Here is a 24,804-nt window from a genome sequence, read left to right on the forward strand (position 1 = left end):
TCCTGAAAAAATTCCTAAAAAGGAAGGAAATATGTTGTGACCTGGATGAACCTTGAGGACATCCAGTCAAGTGAAATAAGCCAGTCACAAGAGGACAAATATTGTATGATTCCACTTATATAAGGCACTTAGGGTAGTCAAATTTGTCAAATATTATATGATTCCACTTATATAAGGCATTTAGGATAGTCGAATTTGTCAAATATTGTATGATTCCACTTATATAAGGCACTTAGAGTAGTCAAATTTGTAGGGATGAAAAGCAGAATGGCAGCTCCCTGGGGCTGGGGGAAGGGAGGAGTGGGGAGTTAGTGTTTAATGGGTGCAGGGTGGTAATTTGGGCTGACAGAAAAGTTCTTGACATGGACGGTGGTGATGGTGGTACCACAGTGTGCATGTGCTTACTGCTACAGAACTGTACGCTTAAACCATGGTTATGATGGTCAGTGTTATGCTCTCAGCAAGTTCCCCAGACTTGCTCAGGAGGAGGCCATCTCCCAGGCCCTCGGTCCTCTGCTACCACTCTTGTCAAATCTCAGCACAAGGACAGGGCCTAGACCAGGTCATGTAAGCCATTTATTGGTTTGTTTTAAAAATATGTATTTTATTTATACATGAAGTTTGGTGAGAAGTGCTCGATTAGTTCAGACAACATCTGGCACTTGATGTCTGTCCTTCCCTCCTTTTTCCTACTCTCTTCTCCCCTCCTGCTGGTCATTGTGCAGTTCTGGAAATTAAAAAGGTGACAGCCAGGCTAAAAGCTAAGGGTTGGGTCCAGCTCACCTCCCACCCCCAACCACACCGTCTGCAGCCAGCCCCAGGCACCTGTCTCAAAGCTCCCGGGCTGTCCACACACACAAAAACCACAGTCTCCTTCCGGCCAGCTGGGCTGGCAGCCCGACCTGCCTCCCAACCGCATTCCTGCCTGTGTAGCAGGCGGGGAGCGCCCAGGAGGGGCACATACCTCTCCAAGCCTTGAGAGCAAAGCATGGAGATCTACAAAAATAGGATTTCCACTTGGAGAAATGTCGCTGGGACAGTTAAACCATGTCCCACACTGGACTCAAAGGGAACACAGGAGAAGAGAACTAGATCTGTCAGGGGCATGGGTTGGGTCTGGGGTTGCCACCAAGGGAACTGGGGTGACAAGAAGAAACATAATACTTTACTCGCCGGCAATGCCCCCTTCAGCACTGCCACAAATGTCCAGCCCTCCGACAGCTTGGCGAGGTAGGTTAGGAGCAGCCAGCCCAGAGCGGGCAGGTGAGACTGAGGTGGCCTGGGAGGCATGCGCCCGGTGGAGGGGCTCCATGGGAGAGCTGGAATGGGGCAGCCAAGCCCCTGCCTGCTCAGGCTTCACCAGTTGACCCTGTTACCTCAGGATGACAGTTCTCTATGTTAAAAGATTTGCATATGCTAAATAGGATTGTCAGCAGCTGAAGAGGTCCTGGGGGTGATTGGACTAGTAAAATATTTTTCCCTGAAAAAGCCTTTTCACAAGACCTATGGGACCACCTGGATCTTGCCCCAAAGAGGTCCTCTGTGTGGGTGCCATCAGGATCCCGGGCTGAGCCAGAGAGGCTGGGCCTGACCACAGTGCCCCCTCTCTCAAAGGTGCCATGGTTCATTCCCCTCTAAGGGCACGAGAACTGGGCCTGACCATCCCTTTCCCTGCACAGGGCGCAGGGCCAAGCTCTGCTCCCCACTCCCATGTCTCTGTGTCTGGAGAGGAGCTGGGGACCACACAGAAAACTCCTCCGCGTATGGTCCAGAGAGCCCTGGGAGATGGCCAGTTTCCTCTCTTCAGGCAGGCTGAGGGGCCGCCATGGCTCAGGGCTGGTGAACTTCTTAGCCCCAAACCCACATGGCTCAGCCTTCTCTTCCATTGGCTGGCTGGGCAGGGCCTGCCAGGTTCCAGGAGCAAGGACAAGCTGCATGCCAGGCCGTGAATGGGGCTTGCGCCCTTGTGTCCTTTGGTTTTGTGAATACTCTTACAGGAGGGGAAGAAAAGGCAACTATCAGTGCCTAGGGCCAGCCCTGGGACCCAGGCCACTCTCCTCTGGAAGCCTTTTATTTTTGTAGGACTGACAATATGACCTGCGTGAAAACACAGGGGGAAAATGGGACCTTGGAGACAATAGAGGGCCAGAGTGAGCCCCGTGGACAAGAACCCCATCCTTGGGGGGCCGGCAGGGAAAGGCCTGTCTCCCTTAGGCTGGGAGCCTGGGTCCCACGGCCTGTGTCTGGCCTCCGTGTGTGAGGACTGTGTGTGTGTGCTTGTGTGAGTGGGGGGTTCAGCCCTCCCAGCATCTCAGGTCAAGTGGGAGGGGGACCCCATTCGACCCCTGGGCAGTGAAGACCTGTGGGAGCCACACTGGATTCCACTTCTGCTTTGAGAACAGAGTTCCGGCTGCTCCATAGACACTCTTGTTCAGGGTTAAGAAGAGACAGTGTGAATTGCTGCCCATGTCCATGGAAAAATCCTTAGTTCTTTGCTCAAGTAAAAAAATATCAAATATAATAAATTTATGAAAGCCCATTCACAACATATACAGTCTCAGTTTTATATTTCGCCTCAGCAGCTGGGATGAAGTTGCTTTCCAGAGCTGCAGGGCATTGTCTGACCAGACCAGGTCACAGGTCTATCTGAGGCCTCCAAGCACAGGCCAACTGCTCCGGCTGTCCACGCGGCGCCACAGAACTCTGCCTGGTTGATCTGCGGGGCCGAGGCCCATTTCTTACTCCCAAAGCCAGGAAGGCCCCAGGCTGGTTTGTGACTGACTGCATTTAGGTTTGCCATGGTGAAAAAGGCTGCTTTTCAGTGTGTCCTGGCCAGCCAGGCCGAGGCTCACACGATGGACTCACGGTCCCTGTCCGGAGAAGGGGGGAAGTCGGCGAGATCTTCACTGTGGCTGTAGTCAGACCCCCGCACCTGGAGGTTATCGCTGGTGGCTCTAGTGACACTGTCATAGGAGGGTGGGAAGGAAGTGGAGGAGATGGAGGAGCTGGAGGGTGGGCCAAGGGGTCGGGAGAAGTTCTCACTCATCATGTAGGCGATGAGGCCCTCTCGCTCAGGGGCATCCTCTTCGGAGAGGCCGCTGCCCGCCTGCTGACGGAAGAGGAAGGAGGCATGCTTCAAAGAGCGTTGCAGCAGGTGCCTGCGGAAGGCTCTCTGGATAACCGTGGCCGACACCTCTTCGTGCTTGCGCCGGAGTGTGGTGGTGATGGGCTCATAGGAGATCTTGGATGGGTTGGCTGCCATGAACTTCTCCTCCATCTGGATCTTCAGGGCGTCCATCTCCCCAGACTCCCCCAGGACCCTTTTGGTGAAGGCAAAGAGGATGTCCATGCAATGGATGCGGTCCCCACTCACCATGGGCAGGTCCATGTTGATGAGGCTTATCTGGTTGGGCTTGGCGATACGGAGTGGCTCAGACAGGGCATCGGCAAAGTCAGACAGGACCGAATACTCAATAAACTGAGTGGCCTCTGGGTCAAACTTCTCCCAGATCTCATAGAACATATCGAAGTCATCCTCACTCAGGGGCTCGGTGCTCTCCTCCGTGGCCACGCTGAAGTTCTCCAGGATGATGGCAATGTACATGTTGACCACGATGAGGAAGGAGATGATGATGTAGGTGGTGAAGAAGAGGATGCCCACAGCTGGGCTCCCGCAGTCCCCCCGAGAGCCATTGCTGTTGGGCAGAGTGGGGTCGCAGTAGGGCGGCCCAGTGTTGAGGATGGGGCTGAGGAGGCCATCCCAGCCGGCCGACGTGGTGATCTGGAAGAGGCACAGCATGCTGTTGGCGAAGGTCTGGAAGTTGAACATGTCATCGATGCCAGCCTCCCACTTGACATAAGCGAAGTTGGCCATGCCAAAGATGGAGTAGATGAACATGACAAGGAAGAGCAGCAGCCCAATGTTGAAGAGGGCAGGCAGGGACATCATGAGGGCAAAGAGCAGCGTGCGGATCCCCTTGGCCCCTCGGATCAGTCTGAGGATGCGGCCTATTCGGGCCAGGCGGATGACTCGGAAGAGCGTCGGGGAGAAGAAGTACTTCTGGATGATGTCCGAGAGCACAGTGCCTGTGGGAAACAACAGAGACTGTGGCTACTGGTGGCACCTCTGTCTTCCAGCCAGCATCACTGTGCAGGGGTTGGCGGTGGGGGGGGTCTCTATATGGCAAGGAGCCAAGGAGAGGCGGCCCTTCCAGGATTGCTTCCACTGGGCATGCTAGGACTCTGCCTGCTCCTGTCTGTCTGAGTCTCCATGTCTGCATCTGTGACCCAGAAAAATGGGTCCTTTGCAGGGTTCCTTCTCAGCCCCCTCATTCCTTAATCTTCAGTGTGTACCTGCACAATAGAGCTGTCCTAGGCCCATCTTCTACATCTTGGGTTCTCAGGCCAGAGGGGATCTGCTTAGTATCCTGCCTACCCAGCTTGGGCCAGAACTCAGGTCTTTTAGCTCCTTGCTATTCAAAGTGTGGTTTGAGGACCAGCAGCCTTGGGATCTCCTAGGTGCTTATCAGAAATGCAGAATCTCAGCTCCACCCCAGCCCATTGCATCTTAAGAAGCCCAGATGATTTATGTGCCCATCGAAGGGCATGAAACACTGGCCCAGAAATCAGTGCTCCCTGATGCCACGCCATGGCCAGTGTCTTCTCTCAGCTTCTCTGTGATGGTTCTTATCGCTCTCCTAACTCTGCCTCCTTTGAGAGCGTCACTGCCCCTGGGTCTCCTGTGACTACCTGGGTTTGGAGTTTTAAGGGGCATGGATATAAATCATGGAATAAAGAGTGAAATAAACTTGTCTTATATGGCCCAAGTGCCCTTTCCAGACTCCTTATATAACAATGTCACTGACTGACATGGGTCCAGTGTTTACGATCACTGGGGCAATGGGCCGAGCACTTTATAGCCATCATTTCATTTAGTCCTTCCCATTGTCCTAGGAAGTGAGCAGATGCCATCATCCTCATCTTCCAGAAGAGGAAACAGAGGTGAGGTAACTTACCCAAGTTGCCACCTAGTGAGTGAGAAGCTGGGATTTGACTCAGACTTTCGGGCTCCAAGTTGATCTCTTAACCACTCCTCCTCTCTGGTACCGCCCAAACAGCGGGCCAGGAGAGATCCTAAAGTACATGCTGAACCTTCCAAAGCCTCTGAGACTGTCCCTCAATGGTTCCATTCCTGCTGCTGACATCCTGCATTCTCTAAAACTCCTCTCCAGTCCCATAAGGCACGCTCTCACCCTCATCCTGCTTGAGACCCCCCAGAGATTCCTGACCCTACTTTGTGCTTCCATCTGCCCGTCACTATAGCCACAGCAGTGCCTGCCTTAGCCCCTGCATTATCCTTTACATTTACCAGAGGCAGAGGTTGTATATGGCAGAAAGATGAAAGTCACAGTCACCGCAAGGCAGAGCCCCATGGGGGTAGAGTTAAAGAGTTTGGGCTCTGAGCACAAGTGACAAAACAAAAAATATAAGTAAACTGGACTTCATTAACATGTAAAACTTTTGTGCTTTAATAGACACCACTAGGAAATGAAAAAACTCACAGACTAGGAGAAAATATTTTTAAGTCATATATCTGATAAGAGACTATGATCCAGAATACGTAAAGAACTCTTACAACTCAACAATAAAAAGAGAAATAACCCAATTAAAAATGAGCTAAGGATCTGAATAGAGATTTCTCCAAGGAAGATATATAAATGACCAACACGCACATGGAAAGATGTCCTGCATCGTTAGTCATCAGTCATTTGCTTTTGCAAACCAAAACCTCAGTGAGATATCACTTCATACCCACTAGGAGGGCTCCTATAAAAAGAATGCAGGCAATAACAAGTGTTGGTGAGGGCGAAATAATTGGAATCCTCATACATTGACAGCGAGAATGTAAAAAGGTGCAGCCATATTGAAAAACAGTTTGGTGGTCCCTCAAAATTTTAGATAAGTGGTTTTCAGGGGTGAGGGAGAGGGGGAATGAATGGGGATTGACTATTAAATGGGTAGAGTTTCCTTTGGGGAAAGGAATATATTCTAAAATTAGGTAGTGGTGATGGTTGCAAAGCTCTGTGCATATATTAAAAAACACTGAATTGTATACTTTAAAGTGACTTTAAAGTTAACCGTGAATTTTATGGTATGTGAATTATGTCTCAGTAAAGCTGTTATATAAAAAAAAGATCTGGGCTCCGAGGTCAAACAGACATGGGTCAGGATTGGGTCTCTGCTTCTCCCTAGCTGCACAATCTCCCTCCTTTGGTGCTGAATTGACTGGGTGAATTGCATGAGGCAGGTGATGTCTGAAGGAGTCTGGCATACACATTGGCGGTTAGCTCCAGAATTTTCCATCTTCAGGGATAATTTCTACTCTGGAGGGCCACCTATCCCCCATCCCTGGGGACCCACCTCATCCTGAGCTTCCTTCTCCTTCAACCTAAGTGCAGGCAGAATTAGCCTCCACAGCACCCACTCCCATTCCCAGACTCATCCTTGAAGCTCTCTAAGCAGTTAGAGAACTGTGTTCCCAGGTCCTCTAGAGGGTGGGGCCAGGAGCAAGTGCTGTGTCCTCTGCCAGGTTGGTCTCCTTGGCCCAAGTGGGGCCTTCCAGATAAGTTCTCTCTGGAGAGGTGTGTGTGCGTGTATGTGTGAGGGGAGAAGGGGGGTGAGAAATGCACTGAAAAAAATTATGAAAGAAGCTAGGGTTGTACGTGGCATTCAGCAGAGACCCAGGGGCTGGAGGAGAGGCCTGGCTGGGGAGGGCTTCTCCGTCCAGCTGACTTGTATACCCACCCACGATGGAGAGGATGACAACCACGAAGTCGAAGATATTCCAGCTGTTGGTGAAGTAATAGTGGCGCAGGGCAGCCAGCTTGACAATACACTCGCCTGTGAAGATGGCCACAAAGAGCAGGTTGATCTTGGCCAAGATGTTGATTTTCTCGGGACTTTGGTCATCTGTCTCCACCATCATGGTCACCATATTCAAGCAGATCAGAAACATGATGGTGACGTCAAAGGCCTGCTTGGTCACAATGTCGAATATGAAGCCCTGGTACTTGTTCTGAAAGGAGAGGCAAATGGAAAGTGCTCAGCAGGGCCCTTGGGGAGGCTGGCAAATGCCTGTTGCTGCCTCTCATCCCAGACCACCCACCCTCCCACTCTACCCTCTAGTGAGCCCAAAGCCCCTGCAACACTGCCACAGAGAGTGCAGAGGAAAAAGTCCTGGAGGCTAAAGCCACTGGCTGTCCTGCTGAAATGCTTCCTGGGCTTCAAGGCCCATCCCCAGAGCTCCATCTTCCATGAGGCCTTTCATGATGGATCTTCAGGGAGAGATTGTTCCTGCCCTGAGCATCCTTAGCACGCTGTTCATTGTGCTTCCCTTTTAGTTCCCACAGTCTGAAGGCTCAAGGGCAAATTTAAACTTCAACCTTAGTAATTATGTCAGTGCTTAGATTAATATATTTTCTCTTTTTTATGGAATTTATTTTATTTATTCTACTAACCATATTTGTATGTGTCTTTAATTGTAAATCAGCCCAGATTATTTGGGGGAAGAAATAAGATTGTATATATATATATATATATATATATATATATTTTTTTTTTTTTCTGTTCTCCCACTTGGAAAAGATTATAAATAACACACACACACACACACACTCACACACTCACACACACACACAATTTTTTGGATAATGGCTTGATTGGGCCAAGGGAGTCAGTCTTGGAGAGGACCCCGCTCTCCAGAGCTCTTGGCTGTCCCCACCAGGTGACTCAGGAATCCGGCTCCCTGACTGTTCTGGGGGTCCAAGGATGAGGCTCTGAGTGGGGTGGGGTGGGGCTGTGAAGGCTGTACTGCTTTTCCTGGGGAAAGCCTGCATCCTGAGGGGAAGGAGGAGATTTGCTCAGGTACAGAGGGTTCCTGTGGGTGGGGAGTGTCCTGGGATGCTACATCCTTATCATACCTTCCTCCCTATCTATACGAGGCTGGGACCTCTCTTCATGATCAGACATCTGATAGTGCCCCTCAGGCTGGGCTGAAAGACTGTGAAGCGGCCCTGATAGCTGGCCATGTGGCATGAAAGCTTCCCAGGGACCCCAGAAGATCCTCCCCACTCCCACAAAACCAGGAGCCTGGCTCACCAGGGGCCGTGGGATGGGCTTCTGGGGCTTCTTGGAGCCCAGCTTCTTCATGGCATTGTAGTACTTCTTCTGCTCCTCTGTCATGAAGATGTCCTGGCCCCCTAAGTGCAAAGAGAAGGCACCAACCTCATTCTGGGGTTCTCAGAGGCCCCAGCATGGAGGGCACCAGGATCTTGCCTTCTTGATGAGGATGCCAGGGTCGACCACCTCCTGGCTTTCTCTCCTGGATAAAATATGTCCCTATTCTGCGCCACAGATTCTTCCCCAAATCTATTTATCCAGGAGCCCTGTCCCTTTTCACCTTGAGATCTCTCTGGCTTTATGACCTGCAAATCCAGTATCCACCCCCCTACCCTTTTCTCCTCCCAGCTCAACCAGCCTTCAGGTTCTCTCCGTTCACTTGGTTTGCCTACAACCCAGTCATAGCCTCTCTGATGAAGCTCTGGGAGCCCAGGGCCTCTGCACAGGCCTTACCCATGACCTCTGATCATGGACCAGGTGAACAGTTGCAGCTCTTACCCCAGCTTCTCCCAGGAGTCTCATCTCTTAGGTGGATTAGGGCAGGCATGGGGCCTCCCACCAAAGCCCCTTCTTACGTTCTTACAGGCCTAGGCATGTTACATCCCTGGACACACCCTTCTCCCCACCTCATTCCAGCAGGAGCAAGAAGAGGACCATCCCCAACAGGGAAGGTGAGATGGGACCTGGAGCCTGAGTGGCCCCTCAATCCCCTGGCACCCGGCCCCACCCTGCCCAGCCCAGTGGGGAGCTGGTGCTCTACGTATCTTTTTCTTCTGTTGGTTGAAGTTGTCAATGATGACACCAATAAAGAGGTTCAGGGTGAAGAAAGACCCAAAGATGATGAAAATGACAAAATAGATGTACATGTAGAGGTTGTATTCCCACTGAGGCTGCTCTTCATACTGCAAGGGAGAAATCACACAGGGAGATCAGACAGGCTGGGGTCTCGGGGGTCACATGGGGAGGGGTGGGGAGCAGAGGCAGAGGGCTGGCTAGGGGTGTCCATTCTGTGGGAGAGAGGGTATATCTAGAGGAAGGTCACTAGCCCAGTTATGTGAGTCTGTGGGCCAGAGGTGGGTAGGGATAGAGGTGAGAGGAGTGGATGGTGGCAGGTGAGGACAGCAGACATGCTGAGCTCAGGGCTGGCAGAGTATCAGTGCTGGCAGAGTATCAGTGCCTGGCTCCGGCCCTGGGCCAATGGGAGGCTGGAGTACATGGGGACTTCTGTCAGTCTTCACTGGGCTGTTAGTGTGATCGGGTGGGGTGCTGGACAAAGAAGAAGCTTGATTTGCGTCTCTGTTGCTTCCACCCCATCCTCCTGGGGTAAAAGTCAGTAAACTACAGTGAGTTTAATTTGAAAGACATTTGAGAATTCTGGGACTTCTTAGGAGACCAAGCAACCTTGCCCCAGAGCCAGGCTTGGGCATTCCAGAGAGGCTGAACTCCAGAGTGACATGAGATCTTGCCCTTGTGGGCTGGGCTTTCAGATGCAGACACTGATTCCCTGGTGGCCAAGCAACCAGGAGCCTCAGGTGCCTGACTTGGTGGAAGAAGCCACTGTGGCAACCTACCCCCCTGGAGTCCACAGCTGCATACATAATGTCCATCCAGCCTTTAAATGTTGCCTGGGAGGAAAAGACAAGATTAAGACAATCATTTAATTCTGCACCTCGCTTGAGCTACTTAGGGCTCTGGTCTGGACAGATGAAGCCAGAAGCAAGCTTCTTATGAAAAGCAAGCCACCCCGCCTCACCCCTTCAGCAGCATCTAAATGCCTGGGTGGTCAGAGAAAGACCTTGTTTAGCGCTAGGGGTGGGGAGGGGAAGCAGCTGAGAAGATGCCCCAAGAAGGCCATGCAGCAGGGAATAAGCTTCTTGATTGAGGCCAAGAGTCTGAGGGGGCTTGCAGGAGGTCTGCCCTTCAGATCCACCCTCATTTCCATTTCTAAAACATCACAGAATCCTGACAGTGATTCTGTCAGGGAGACAGAGGTGGAACTTAGACTCTGTGTTCTAGACTCCAGGGCTGACCTGGTCCCCTTTGTCCTACATCTCAGAGAACCACGTGGCTTCTGCTCCATGGACTTTCAAGGGAAGTTCCCGAAGAATCTCAACCTTCCCTTGTACTTAAGGGGGTTCTTTTGTCAATGGTGTGTTGGTAAATGGTTAACAGCTGACGTCCCAGAAGAAAAGAAAAAACCCTGATTGTTGGTTTGCCAATTTCTCTTGTGTAAATATTCTCACCATGGTCGATTTCAGGTTACCAATGTGAAGTTACTCAATGGAGTTGAGAAGAGATGCAAAAGAGCTTAGCATTATGGTACTCCCACTGTACAGACATAATAGAAGTAAAAAGCCTCAAGAGCATAGATGATAATACTAAAATGTAATGATGAATCTTGAGTATTTATTACCTTTGTTTTAATATCATTTAGTTAATTTTATAAGTTTATAGAATTCAGTTTTTTATAATGGCTGTATTTAATAAACAGCTTGCAAAATTTCTGAAAATGTAACAGTGAGCTCTTGTGAGCTGGCACAAGCTGGCTCCAGCATACCACACCAAGGGAGTAAAGAGGGAGGCTGAACCAGAGAGGGCCCTAGTGCTGGTGGCATTGTCTGCCCTAGTCTGGGCTGCTATGCAGAAAGAGCCCAAGAGACAGGCTTGGTGTGAGACTGACTCCCCAGTGAAGTCTCATTTGTGTTTTTGGCCAAATCCAGTCCTGCCCCGAGCCTCTTTTTTTTTTTTTTTGAGACAGAGTCTCTCTCTGTTGCCCAGGCTGGAGTGCAATGGTGTGATCTCAGCTCACTGCAACCTCTGCCTCCCGAGTTCAAGTGATTCTCCTGCCTCAGCCTCCTGAATAGCTGGGATTACAGGCGCGCAACACCACTACCAGCTAATTTTTGTATTTTTAGTAGAGATGGGGTTTCACCACATTGGCCAGGCTGGTCTCGAACTCCTGACCTCAAATGATCCACCTACCTCAGGCTCCCAAAGTGCTGGGATTACAGGTATGAGCTACCATGCCTGGCCCCCAAGCTTCCTTTCTAAGCACAAGCTCAGGTACACAAGCTTCCTGTGTCGAAGAATTCTTATGAGGCAGGTAGGGTAGAAGGGGAAGCTGAGGCTGCCCACAGTAGGCAAGCTACTCCAGCTCCCTGTACCAAGAGGCCCTTGACTATAAAGATAGCCCCGGAAATACTTTGGAAACTGCTGGGGACCACCCAAGGGTATGAGATATTTATGACTGAATTCTTCCCAAACACCGAGTGGCTTTGTCTGGAAAGGTCAGCAGTTCTTAGTCTACAAAAGGAGGCCTTTTCTTCCAAAGTTCTGACATTCTGAGGGACAATTGCAGGAATAGACAGCTCCTTGGGTTTGGTGCTAATCTACCATTCTCCACTAGGCAGTGCAGGGGAGTCTTTGTGGGACTACCACTGGGGCTTAAGGGATGGGTGAAGGTGTGAGTGGATGTATAAAGTTTCCAGGTGAGAGTCTGCTGAGTTTTCCTCTGCTTTGGGGACCAGAGACAGGTGTCTGGGCTTAAGATTGGAACAGCAAGACAAGCAAGTTGCAGCTCTATGCATTGTGGTTCTGTTGCATTGGTCAAGGCTAATGGTAGGTTAATTTTATGGAATGTGTGATAATCACCGAAGCCACCATACTCACAAAATCAGTGGAAACCCTAGAAGGATTGTGTGTGCTTAAACATTGCACGTCAAAGATGGAAATATATTCTTTTTTTTTTTTGATGGAGTCTGGCTCTGTCGCCCAGGCTGGAGTGCAGTGGTGAGATCTCAGCTCACTGCAAGCTCCACCTCCCGGGTTCACGCCATTCTCCTGCCTCAGCCTCCAGAGTAGCTGGGACTACAGGTGCCCACCACCATGCCCGGCTAATTTTTTTGTATTTTTAGTAGAGACAGGTTTTCACCGTGTTAGCCAGGATGGTCTCGATCTCCTGAACTCGTGATCCGCCCACCTCGGCCTCCCAAAGTGCTGGGATTACAAGTGTGAGCCACTGCGTCTGGCCGGAAATATGTTCTTTTAAACAACACAAGAGCTAACACTATATTTTATAACAGAGGGTGGCCACAGTTACAACTTTGCTAATAGTTCAGTTCCTGAGTAGTCTATGGTCTTTCATTTTTTAATCTGTGCCATCATACTGCCTAACTGATAGCCTGAAGAGATCAACTTGACTACTGTGGGTTCTACAGCACCACAGACCATCCCCATACTCTGCAGTTTGGAGACTGTGGTATCGGTTCTAGAACTGAAAGTCTGGGGATTTCCCAAGGAGCCAAATCCCTGGAGAGTCCTGAGCCTCCTTTGGGCACTGTGATCCTCCTATGAAGATCCAGCATGGCCCCACTGCCCCCCCTTCCTGCCCACATCATGGGTGATGGCCATGCTGCTCGACAGCCATTGGGAAGAAGGAAGTCCCTTCTCTCCAGGACTTACCACCTGCAGAAGGGCCAGGTACCCGGCCCCCACGTTGTCAAAGTTGACTTTCACCTTGGTCCAGTACAATTCTCCAGTCATGTTCAAGGACTCACACTGGCTCTTGTTGTTCACGATGGTGTAGTTCAAAGGCAAGTCTCCCTCTGTCTGGTTGATGCACCTCCCAAACTTCCCCGCAAAGAGGTTCACGCCCATGATGCTGAAGATGAGCCAGAAGATGAGGCAGACGAGGAGGACGTTCATGATGGACGGGATGGCGCCCACCAGGGCATTGACCACCACCTCAAGTGGACAGAGAAGTGGCTCAGTTCCTGGGGGTGCCCAGAGAACATGCCCTTTTCAAGACCCCCTGTCACCCCAAGAAAGAATGAACTCCCTGGCTGCAGGGGGCTGTGCAGGTGGGTGTGCAGATCCCACACTCGTGGGAGAGGCCAGCTCCATGGCTGGAAGCCCTGGTGGGGAGTGAGGGGAGTGCACCCTAGAGTCTGGTGTGGCTTCAGAACATCTGGTTTCCCTTCTTGGCCCTGCCCTGAATCTGTGATCTTTAAAATCTTATTTTCACCAAGGTGTGTGCTGATTGAGGATACCAGCAACTTGATGGGAAAGGACCTCTCAAAACATGTCCCCAAGACTGGGTTTCCTAACAATCCCATGAGTCCTTACATTTTTGGAGCTAAATTCTGGTTTATTTTAGGTTGTTGCTATTGGGATGGATGGGACCTCAGTGCAGTGTCTAGAGGGGGTTGTGGCAGTTCTCCAGTGCTCCCATAAGAGCACAGCCAGAGAGCAGGTGGCATGGGTACTCCCTGTGATACCCGCTCCCCAGTGAGGGGCTCTCAGATCCCATGGAGCCACAGCCTCACGCTCTGCATCTAGACTCACAGCACCCTGGAGAAGATTCCCTAATAGACGCATTTGGGACCCTCCACCCCACTCATGGACCAAGTCTCCAGCTGTCCATGCATCAGGAACACATGTGCCACACAGACTGGAGGTGAAGCTGGGGTGGACTGTGTGGTGTGGGCCAGATGCCAGGTTGGGGGATGCTGTTCCCCAGCAGGCACGCTGAACCCTGGAACAGGGTGGAAAACCCAGCTCTTAGGACACCAAACATCTGGGTGTGAGTGAGGTGGGGAAGCCCTGGGAGTTTGCTCTTGGCTGGCTCTGTGGCCAATGGCCACCGCAGAGGCATTCCTGGTACCTAGTGTCTCATTGCGTCCCTCTGGAATCAAATGTCCTTGCTCCCAAAGAGACATTTAACTCTGAACATTATCTTGTGGATGGTTTCCCACCAGGAATAAGCTATGTGTGTCTCCATGGATTGGGGGTGTGGGCAAGGTTCAAAGCCATCAACCAACTGGTAGGCTGAGCTGTGTGATGGTGCCTGCTGGGTCAGTGAGAGACAAACAAACATGTCTTCTGAAGCCACACAGAACTGGTATGTTTTGTTAAAAAAATACCCCACGCAAGTAAACACAAACACACACATGTGTATTTGTTTTCTTGCTATATATCACGGCTGATGTTTTTCTTGGTGCGCTTTCAAGTCTGCCTTATCTGCTCTCATTCTTTGGTAAAATGTGGTGACTTGAAAAATGCATAGGGATCTGCACTAGGAAAATGGTGCACAGGAGATCACTAAGCACGTGGTTATTTCCTCTACAGCCTCTGTCTGATGCTGGGAATGCAGCTTGCTCTATGCCTCTTCCCTCATCCTCCCAACCACAGCCCCTATCTGATGCTGGGAATGCAGCTTGCTCTATGCCTCTTCCCTCACCCTCCCGACCACAGCCCCACTGGCCATCACAGACAGAGGGCTGGCAGCCTGTGTCTGCCAGGAGGCAGGGCATGCAGAGATGCAGCCCCGCAGGACAGCAGAAGCACAGGGGCCCTGGTGCCAGTGGCCTCAGGTGTAGCTGAGACTCCTGTGCCCAGCAAGTCTTGCTTCCTCTCCTTTGTCCGGTGCTCTCCCAGCCCTCATGGGAGCTCACAGGGCTTGAGGGTGGGCCCTGGAGGTGGGTTCTCACAGCTGCCTAGCCTCAGGGTGCCTCCATGCCCAGCTGTGCCTCTCCTGGACGTTCTGGGCCATGCTCCTACCAAGTCAGCCTCGGCCACAGTCTCCGCGGCCATAGGACATCAGAAGCACAGGGAGGGGTCCTGGGTGGCAGTGGGCTGGGCCTGTGGGACCGCCTCCCACTCCCTGGTGGGAAGGCAGCCACCTCTCTTACCCTCATGCCCTCAAATCGTGACAGAGCTCTCAGAGGACGGAGTGCACGCAGTGTCCGCAGTGACTTGATGGGGCCCATCTCGGCAAAGCCCAGGGTGTTGGCCACCAGGCTGACCAGAGAGACCTGGGGGAGGCAAAGTAGAAATGGGGAGGATGGGAACAGCTCCCCACTGTTGGGGACAGACAGTAGGCCTTCTGGCCCCACTAAGACGGTGCTGGGTGCGAGAGAGCCACAGGCCTCCTGTGTCCACTCTTTATTAGTCCTAGGGTGGACTGTCATCACAGGCCAGCTCTGCACTGGGCCAGGCTTCCCAGAGCCCAAGCTGGGACGAGCCCAAGAGTATCCTGGCTTCTGGGCCTTTACTGAGAGGCTGCTATGTGTACTTCACATACATGCTCTGTAATAACCCTACTAACCCTGCGATGTTGCGATGCGTCACCTCTATTCTACAGATGGGAAAACTGAATTCCAAAGCCACTCTGCTGGTATGGCAGAGCAGGGACACAAAGCCTGGGCTTTTGGTCTCCACATTCTTTCCTTCAATTCCAATTCTTGGACCTGTCTCCTTCTTCGCCAAAGAAGCCTTTTTTGGGGAAGGAGAGGCAGTCCTGGGTTAAGTAGGAGCAAATAGACAATCGTGGGGCATTTCCCCAAGGCCAGACTGTGCAGCATTTCAACATCTTCAAAGAAGATGGGGACTGGGTGGCACCAGGAGCCTCAGCTCTCTGTTCCCTCTGCCCCACCCCCCAGGGCACTCCCACTCTGTGGATTTTATCCTTCTAAAGCTCCATGGGCATCCACTCCCTTCTTACTTCACCGCTGGCCTGTGATCACAGGCCAAAAATGGCCTGCTTCCTGACCTCCCCTGCAGTCACCATTAGCACCACCCTGGTGCTCAGGCCAGCCTGGGGTTCGGAGAGACTGGGGGCAGAGGCCTGACTCCCACAGCCTCCTCCCAGGCTTGGCAGCACCAGGGGAGGGAGCTGGGCAAAGAGGCCAGGGGAAGGAAGACACGCCAGACTGATTTCTGTGTTGCCCCCACTCACCCCTCAAGGATGCTGGGCTATTGGCCCCCAATCCTGGAGAGTCGGGGGGCATCTCTCAGGGACCTCTCCTTGAGGGCAGGACTTCCAGAGTGCCAGGTCCAGCTGGTCTGCCTGCCCAGTTCCTAACAGGCTGCCTTGTGGTCTCTGTTCTTTCCAAAGCTTGCCCCGTCTGCCCCGGCGATGGCCTCCCGTCTCAGGTGACGGCAACTCCATCCCTCCAGCTGTGCAGGCCACAATTCTTGGTGTCCTCCCTGCCTCCTCTCTGTCTCTGACACCCTGCATCTAACCCATCAGGATTTCCTGTTGGCTCTGCCTTCAAAATACATCTGAAGTCCAAATGTTTCTCACCACTTCTACTGCCACCGTCCTGGCCCGGCCACCATTGTCTCTCACTGGATCATGGCCTGAGCCTCCTAACTCTTCTCCCTGCTTCTACTCATCCCTCTCTACCCCGGCCTCCATGACCGAGTGACTCCCTAAAGAAAATCAGTCAGTTCACAGCACTCTTGTGTTCAGAGCCTTCCAATTCCGCCCCCCTACCCCCATTTCATTCTAAATCAAAGGCCATATTTTTTTCAAAGGCAGCAATCTGGCTGCATCCCCTGCAATCTGGCCTCATCTCTTGCACTTCCTTCTGCTCAGTGGCTCTAGCCTCCCTGCATTTCCCCCAGTATGCCAGGCATGCTCCCGACACACGGTCCTTGCACTGCTCTTCCAATCTCTGCTTGGAACGTCTGCCAGACATTGGCCTGGCTAACCCCAACTTCAAACCCGCTCAAATGTCACCAAAGTGCGCCTACTCTGATCATCCTATTTAAAAGTGGTAACCTGCACCTTCCCCTCCACCCCACCCCTTCCCTTCCCAAGTTCTCTTTGCTCCATGGTAGATACCACTTTTTCACATAATGTAAAAGTGGCTTATTGATTATGCTGATTGTTTGTAGCCACCTTCCTCCATGTGGGGAAGAGTTTTTATTTTGTTCCCTAAGATCCCCAGCACCATAACAGTACTTGCACACAGTAGAGACCCAACTGCATTTATTGAAAAATAATGCAGAATTCATCTTGGAAACATCCTTCCCTAGACTCTGAGGCCTGAGACAAACTTTCCCATGAAGCATGCGGATGGGGTAGGGGCACAGCAGCGTGGCCAGTGCCAAGAAAGCTGGATTCCACACCCACTTCCTTCTGCTCAGCCTTGGGCAAGGCCCCTCCCTGCTGTGAGCCTTGGTTGCCTTCTCCACAGGCTCCTTCTCTCTTGGGCCTGAGCAGGGAAGCACTGCCGATTCCCTTTCCCCTGCCTTGGCTCTGAGCTCCCCAAGGTGGCCAGCGGCTGGTGGGTGGGCTTCCCCAGAAGTCTGCGGAGAGTCCCTCTGGCTTGCCTTGTGGGAGACCCTCAGCAGGCCCAACTGCCCAAGATGCTGCAGGAACAGCGGGTCAGGGATCCTCAGGGCTGAGCTGCCAGGATCCCAGGCCCTCCCACAGTCCCTCAATGGGGAGGCCTCAGGGGCCTCTCCTTCATCTCAGGGAGGCTCTGAGGGCTGGGCCGGGCAGTCCAGTGTGTCTAGAGCTCTCCTTGTCCCCCTTCCACCCCAGCACCCCCTCACCCCAGCATTAGCATCCTCTTGGCCACCTGGGGTGATAGGAAGAGGCCTGGACTGCAGGTCCAAGGACCTGGATCTGCGTCTCTGTGCATCCCCTCTAGCCCAAGGTGCTCTGCCACCATGGCCACCCACAGTTTGACCTCCCACCCAGCCTTGGTAGCTTCAACCTGGACTCTGGCTAGGCTTACTGGGGGCTGAGCCTCTGAGTCGGGTATGGAGACTGCACAGGCCTGAGCCTGTTCTGTAACCACAGGAAGGATAGCTCCTGCTGGTATGCAGAACCCGATGTCAAGGCTGGAAGCCATCAGCAAACCCGGCGCCTTCTGGAAAGCCCTTTTCAGTCTGCAGATCCTGACCCCTACTCTGTATTGTTCGATCCCCCAGAGAGGTCCCTCCACCTGCACCCTTTGCCTTCACTTCCTTTGTCCTCAGTGAGTGCAAACCCAGGCCTGCCCTGTACCGACCCGTTTCTCTCTGCTTGGCTACTCTCCCTCTTGACTGACGTCAGGCCCCCTGTCAGACCCCGCATTCATGCTGCCTGGCACCCAGCTGTGTCTTGGGGCCTGGGTAGCTGTGGGGCAGGGGCTTCACACTCCATCTGCCAACTGGGTGTTCAGAAGCCATGCTGACCTCCTGCCCCAGGCCCTCCTTGGACACAGCCTGGGCAGGCAGCCCTCACAGCTACCTGATCATCAAGGGCAGCAACCCAGAGCCCCTGAGCCAGTGTTCATGGCTTCCTCCTCCTCTGGGGTGACTTCACCCCTCTCTCATCCTCCCCAGTCAGTACCTTCTCCCTGAGCTGGAGGCTCTCCCCTGCCTGCCCAGCATCCCTTCAGTAGCCTTCTCCCCCTGGCATGTGTGCATGGAGGCTCTGAAATGGCCATCTGTCTAGTGGGCCTGATGGACACTTACAGTCTGCTGTGGTGTGTGCTAGAGCACAAGCTTGTCTGCTCACTTCCCTTTCTGGACCCTGAGCCCCAAGCCCCTGCCCTGGCTCACGCCCCTACCTTGACTACTCTTGAACGATCTCCCCTAGAAGCAGGGGCCTAGGTCTCCGCCTGCTGTGGCTCCAAACTGGGGGCTCTAGAGGCAGGACCCTGTCTCCTATTTCTTCTCTTCCTCTGAGCCTGGGAACCTGAGGACAAGGCCTGGGTCACTCAGACTTACGTCCTCCTTCCTCTCTGCCTGCCCCACAGCACTGCTGCGCGCCTCCCCTTCAGCCTACTGGCTCCCACTGGGCCCTCCGCCTCAGCTCCTTCTCCCGCACTGGCAATGGGTTTCCCCTTCCTGTTCCCTTCGGGTGCCCACACTCACGTCTACGATGAGGAAGTCGAGCCAGCACCAGGCATTGGTGAAGTACTTCTTGAAGCCGTAGGCCACCCACTTGAGCAGCATCTCCAGCACGAAGACATAGGTGAACATCTTGTCGGCATACTCAAGCAGAACCTTGATGGTCTTCCGCTCCTCTAGGTAGATGTCCTCGAAGGCCTGCAGACAAGGCCAGACAAGGTGGACATGAAGCCTGGACCACTGCCGATTCCACCCTGCACCAGGCACCGTTTCTTTCCATTTTTTCTTTTTTTTTCTTTTTGAGACAGTCTTGTTCTGTTGCCCAGGCTGGAGTGCAGTGGTGCAATCTTGGCTCACTGCAACCTCCGCCTCCCGGGTTCAAGTGATTCTCCTGCTTCAGCCTCCTGAGTAGCTGGGATTACAGATGCCTGCCACCACACCAGCTAATTTTTTGTATTTTTAGTAGGGATGGGGTTTCACCATGTTGGTCAGGCTGGTCTCGAGCTCCTGACCTTGTGATCCGCCCACCTTGGCCTCCTAAAGTGTTGGGATTACAGGCATGAGCCACTGTGCCTGGCCTAGGCACCGTTTCTGACAACACCTCCCTTCCGGGGAGAGCAGAGAAGGGGTGAGGAATGCCGATGACAGGGTTCCTCCCTGGCAGTGTTGGACTAGATGAGAATGCCCTCCAAGTGGGGCCTGTGCCACGGGCAGGCCATGAGATGGCCTTAAGTGGTAGATGGATAATAAGGTAGAGTGAATGGTGTGACCCCCTCTCCCTTCGCAATGAAGATCAAGTCTGAGTTTTGGGCTAGGCCTTTCTAAAACTTGCCATTTTAACAAGGAGAGAGGGTATGCAGCTCAGCTCACAGCTTTCTGCTGGAAACAACATAAAATATTTTTGTTTTCACTCCATTTTGCTTTAGCTTTGTTTACTTTATACGGTTACTTGCTTTTCGTGGGAAAAATATTGGTTTCCAATTAACAATAATGATTAAGTTTCACTTTACACAACGTTTATTTAAATAAGCAAAAACCAATGAGAGTTGATGTAAAGCTGAATGTTAAAGAAACTATATTAAAAGTCATTTGTAGATGTGATGTTTAGGAACAACAGGTGTAGATAAAGTCAAATGTCCTGCAATTCTCAGGCTCTAGGAGTCAAAGTTTTCCAAATCCTAGGAGTTGTAAGTCTTTCTCCACCTCCTCATTTCTGCCTCAACTCAAATTCCTGAGCTAACAGAGAAACTCCAGTGGCTCCCAGATGGCTTCTACCTCCAGCCTACTGATTTGTTCCTGTTTCTCTCTCTGTCCAGACTGTGCTATGAGGCTCCTGTCTAGGCAACTGAACACGTCACTAGGGCTCTGGGGGAGCTGCCTCCACCTGCCACTCCTGGGCCTTCCTGTCCGACTTCAGGGCCTCTGTGAGCGACAGTGACCCAAGAGACCAGTGCTGTTGGCACTACTGAGGCATACATATGGCCCACTGAGGCACTGTAGATGGCACAACAGGATAATTCAGGTCCCAAAATGGATTTTGGGAGTTGTTCAAGATAAAAAAAAAGTAGGTGTATTGTATTTTTTTCTGAGTATAAAAATGGGTGCATCTTATACAAATTAAATAATATGGAAATTATAAAAAAGAAAGTAAAAGGCATCTATAATTTCATGACACCAAAGTAACCACTGCTAACATTTATGTGAGTATTATTTTTGACAGTGCGTATGTGTGTGCACATACACACAATCACCACAATTTTATGAGACACACTAAATATTTGCCTTGAAATTACTTTCTCCATTAAACAATATGTTGTGAACAGTTATCCACTCAATAATATGAATACATGCAATAATATCTATCACTATTTTAAAAGGCTGCATGATATTTCATTATTTGCATATGCTGCTATTTATTTAGCCAATAACCTTATTAATAATGCACATTTCGGTTCTTTACAGTTTATCCCTAGTGGAAATAAAGTTGCAGTGGACAGGGGATTGTTGAGGATAAATTGGGTTGCCAGGGCAAAGGTGTGCTTTTGGTACAGCCTGGGAATGGACCCCTCCGAAGGGAACACCAACTGACACTCCATCTCCGGGGCAGGAAGGGGGCTCTTCTCCACCACCCCACCGACATTGCTGTCATTTCTCCTTTTTCACTTTTCCCAGCCTAATGAAAGAAACTTGTATTTTGTTACATTTTTATTTATTTTATTAGGAGTGATGCTGACATCTTTTCTTTGGATATTTGCCATGTTCCTTTTGGGAATTACCTGTTCATATCCTTTGCCTATTTTTGTACTTGAGTGTCTGGTTTATTTGGGGACATTAACTCTTTGGTAACACCAACCTGGTTTGTGACACCAACCTGCCTTTAAATCTCACTTGCTTTTGTTTACCATACCGAAGTTCCATGTACTTCATTTTCAATTATTATAGCATGTTATATGATATCATTTATTATAATTTTCATTTAGTAAAATTTTTGATGTTACATTAAGAAACCACTTATCTATTCTGAGGCTAGGAAAAAATGAGCTTCTTAAAACAATTTTTGTGGTTTCATTGTTTTACATTACAATTTTAAAAATTAAATATAGTTTGGTAAGGAGTAAATATCCATTTTAATACTTTTTTTCAGAATGTGGCTCATTAAATGCCCCAACACTTTATTAAATAATCCACTTAAAATCCACTGATTAAAAGTCAACTTTATCATATAGTACATTTCTTTATTTACTTAAATCTACTTCAGATCTGTTTATGTGGTTCTACTGTTCTCTGTCTATTCCTGAATTAGTATCACATGAATTTCCCTGGACATTTAAATAATTTTCAAGATAAACTTTACCAATGTTTCGTCATATTTCCTCAGAAATGTTGAAAGCTTGTTATTGCATTGAATCTATTAATTACTTCAGGAACTAATATGAAGTCTTCCTACCCAAGATGAAGGTATGTTTATCTATTTGTTCTGTTTTATACTGCTTGGCAAAGTTTTACAGTTTTCTTCATGAATCTCTTATGCATTCATTATTATATTTATTCCCAGTTATTTTATGCTTGCAGTGCTTGGCATGTAAGAAATATTTGAGAGATGTTACTTGTGACTAAACGGTTTCTCTTAGGATAATACAACAATAGCAACAATTCTTTGCATATTTATTTCATAACTGGCCATATAATGTTTTTAAAATAGGTTTAAATTCTTTTCTAGGCAATCATATTATCTATAAATAATGATATATTTCTATCATTTTAACTCTTGTTTTTATACTTGACTGGATTAACTTCAATTATTTTATTTCCCAACTTTTATATCATGTGTTCAATTTTCTTAATTAATTACACTGGCTAGTAATTCAAGACTATTATTAAATAATGAGCAATAGCTAAAAAGGTAAATCATCCTTTTCTTATTCTTCACTTTAATTAAAACGTTTCAAGTGGTTTTACTACCAATGATGATATAAGTTAATTTGAGAGTCAGTTTTTTACTAAATTAAGAAAATATATTTTCTTTCTTTTTTTTTTGTCCTTTGGATTCAGTAGAAGAAAATATATTTTATTTCTATTCTTACCAGAGTTCTGAAAATCAGGCATTCATTGAAATAATTATATGGTTTTTTATCTTTGTCCTATTAATACAAATAGTTTTCCTAATATGGTACTATTTTCACATTTTAGGATATGACACATTTGTCATATGATGTACTCAATCTTTTAAATATATTTCTAGATCCTATCTGCATGTATTTTGTTTAAGATTTTTGCATCAGTATTCAGAAGTATGGAGTATGAAGCATAAAAACTGGCCTAGGTTTTCCTTTTGGTATACTTGAGGTTTTAAAAATCAGCATTATTTAGCTTTTAAAAAAATAATTTCTAGGCCAGTCGCGGTGGCTCACATCTGTAATCCCAGCACTTTGGGAGGCCGAGGCAGGCGGATCACCTGAGGTCGGGAGTTCGAGACCAGCCTGACAAACATGGAGAAACCCCATCTCTACTAAAAATACAAAATTAGCCAGGCATGGTGGTGCATGCCTGTAATCCCAGCTACTCAGAAGGCTGAGGCAGGAGAATCCTTGAACCCGGGAGGCAGAGGTTGCGGTGAACTGAGATCATGCCACTGCAGTCCAGCCTGGGCAATAACAAGAGCAAAACTCCGTCTCAAAAACGAACAAACATACACACAAACACACACCAAAAACAATTTCTAGACTTTCTATCTTTTTTCATGCACTAGAGTACTTTAAATAGCATTGGAATTATTTTCTTCCTTGAGAATGTGAAAGAATCTGTTTTTGGAGCTGTGAGAAATTAGATTAGCTAGTGGTTATCAATTTGGTTGCTTTAAATTTTCAAGGAATCAGCTTTGGAATTTTATATCAATTTTACTATTTATTTTCTAATTCATTAATATACGTTTTTATTACTGCAGATCATATGGGGCAAAGAAAAAAGGTTATTTTATTAATTACTTGCCTAGGTTTCTTTAAGATTATTTTGTTATATTTTTAATTTCTTGAATTAAATAATTTATGTTCTTTCTATTTAATAATACGAGTATTTAAGTAATGAATTTTCCTTTTATTACAGCTTTGGCTGTATTCCACATGCAGTATTCTCAATACTGTTATTTTCCAGTTTTTTTCTACCATTCACAGCTTTTTCTCTACCTCTACACTTTTCTTATTTTTCCAGATCTCACGTGGACAGAATTAATGGAATCACAATCTTTGATTTATAGCACACTATCATCACCATTGGTGCATAAGTGGCCTTCTTCTGTTAATTAGTTAATTAATCAATTGAACCCCCCTAAACTACCACCAAACTATTTTCTGTTTGATCCAAGGTTTACTTAAGAATGACTTTTACATTTTAGGTGGTTTTTATTTTTTATTTTTTTATTTTTTTGAGCCAGAGTCTCGCTGTCGCCCAGGCTGGAGTGCAGTGGCGCGATCTCGGCTCACTGCAAGCTCCGCCTCCCAGGTTCACGCCATTCTCCTGCCTCAGCCTCCGGAGTAGCTGGGACTACAGGCGCCCGCCACCAAGCCCCGCTAATTCTTTGTATTTTTAGTAGAGACGGGGTTTCACCGTGTTAGCCAGGATGGTCTCGATCTCCTGATCTCGTGATCCACCCGTCTCGGCCTCCCAAAGTGCTGGGATTCCAGGCGTGAGCCACCGCGCCCGACCAGGTGTTTGTTTTTATCTATTTTTTCCATTTCTACCACTTTCCATATCTGTAAAATAGGATTAATAATAATACCTATCTCATAGGGTTATTGTGAGAATTAAATGAATTAATGCTTATAAAATGCTTAAAACAGTATCTGGAATATAGCTAGTGCTATTTAAGAGTTAGCTATTGTCTTTATTATTATTATGTTAGGTCAAATTTATTTTATATATATATGTATTTAGATCTCTCATTGTCTTGTTCTTTCCACTTGAATGTCAAGAACTAATAGAAATATGGCAAAGTTTCCCAGTACTAGTGCACTGTTGTCACTTTTTCCTGTTTTTTTCTCCAGTGGTTTTGGTTTTATACATTGAAGTGCTATGCAATCCCAAGCAAATGTATACATAATATTTATACATATAATAATATATAAATATGCACTTATATAGGTGCATATAATTATATATTATAATATATACTTATATTTATATATAGGTTTATATAATTGTATATAATTATATAAATATATATAATTGTATATAATTATATAAATATATGTATAATTATATAAATATATATTTTTATAAAGATATATTCATATATTATATGAACATATTTATATGGATTATATTTATATATTTAATATACAAATATATTTTTTATATTTATATATTTAATATACAAATACATTTTATATATTTATATATTTGTACATATATATTTATATACTTTGTATAATCTATGTATTTTGTATAAATCTATATTCTTTTATAGATTTTATATATTTATGTGTATGAATATATATGTAT

At 48.4% G+C, this 24,804-nt stretch overlaps 1 protein-coding gene across 1 annotated transcript in view; it reads right to left on the minus strand.

Annotated features, from left to right (window-relative positions):
• Window positions 1-564: 564 nt before the first annotated feature.
• The window catches only part of SCN5A (sodium voltage-gated channel alpha subunit 5), a 101,672-nt gene continuing 77,432 nt past the window's right edge, over window positions 565-24,804 (minus strand). The window contains exons 21-28 of the mRNA XM_057301688.1: window positions 18,832-19,005; window positions 14,868-14,990; window positions 12,640-12,921; window positions 9,750-9,803; window positions 8,943-9,080; window positions 8,158-8,262; window positions 6,805-7,075; window positions 565-4,086 (exon numbers count right to left, since the gene is read on the minus strand). Coding sequence (XP_057157671.1) covers window positions 2,849-4,086; window positions 6,805-7,075; window positions 8,158-8,262; window positions 8,943-9,080; window positions 9,750-9,803; window positions 12,640-12,921; window positions 14,868-14,990; window positions 18,832-19,005 — 2,385 coding nt within the window. The 3' untranslated portion in view covers window positions 565-2,848. The remainder of the gene's footprint in view (window positions 4,087-6,804; window positions 7,076-8,157; window positions 8,263-8,942; window positions 9,081-9,749; window positions 9,804-12,639; window positions 12,922-14,867; window positions 14,991-18,831; window positions 19,006-24,804) is intronic.

This window comes from Pan paniscus, chromosome 2 (assembly GCF_029289425.2).
Source record: "Pan paniscus chromosome 2, NHGRI_mPanPan1-v2.0_pri, whole genome shotgun sequence".
Taxonomy (NCBI): Eukaryota; Metazoa; Chordata; class Mammalia; order Primates; family Hominidae; genus Pan; species Pan paniscus.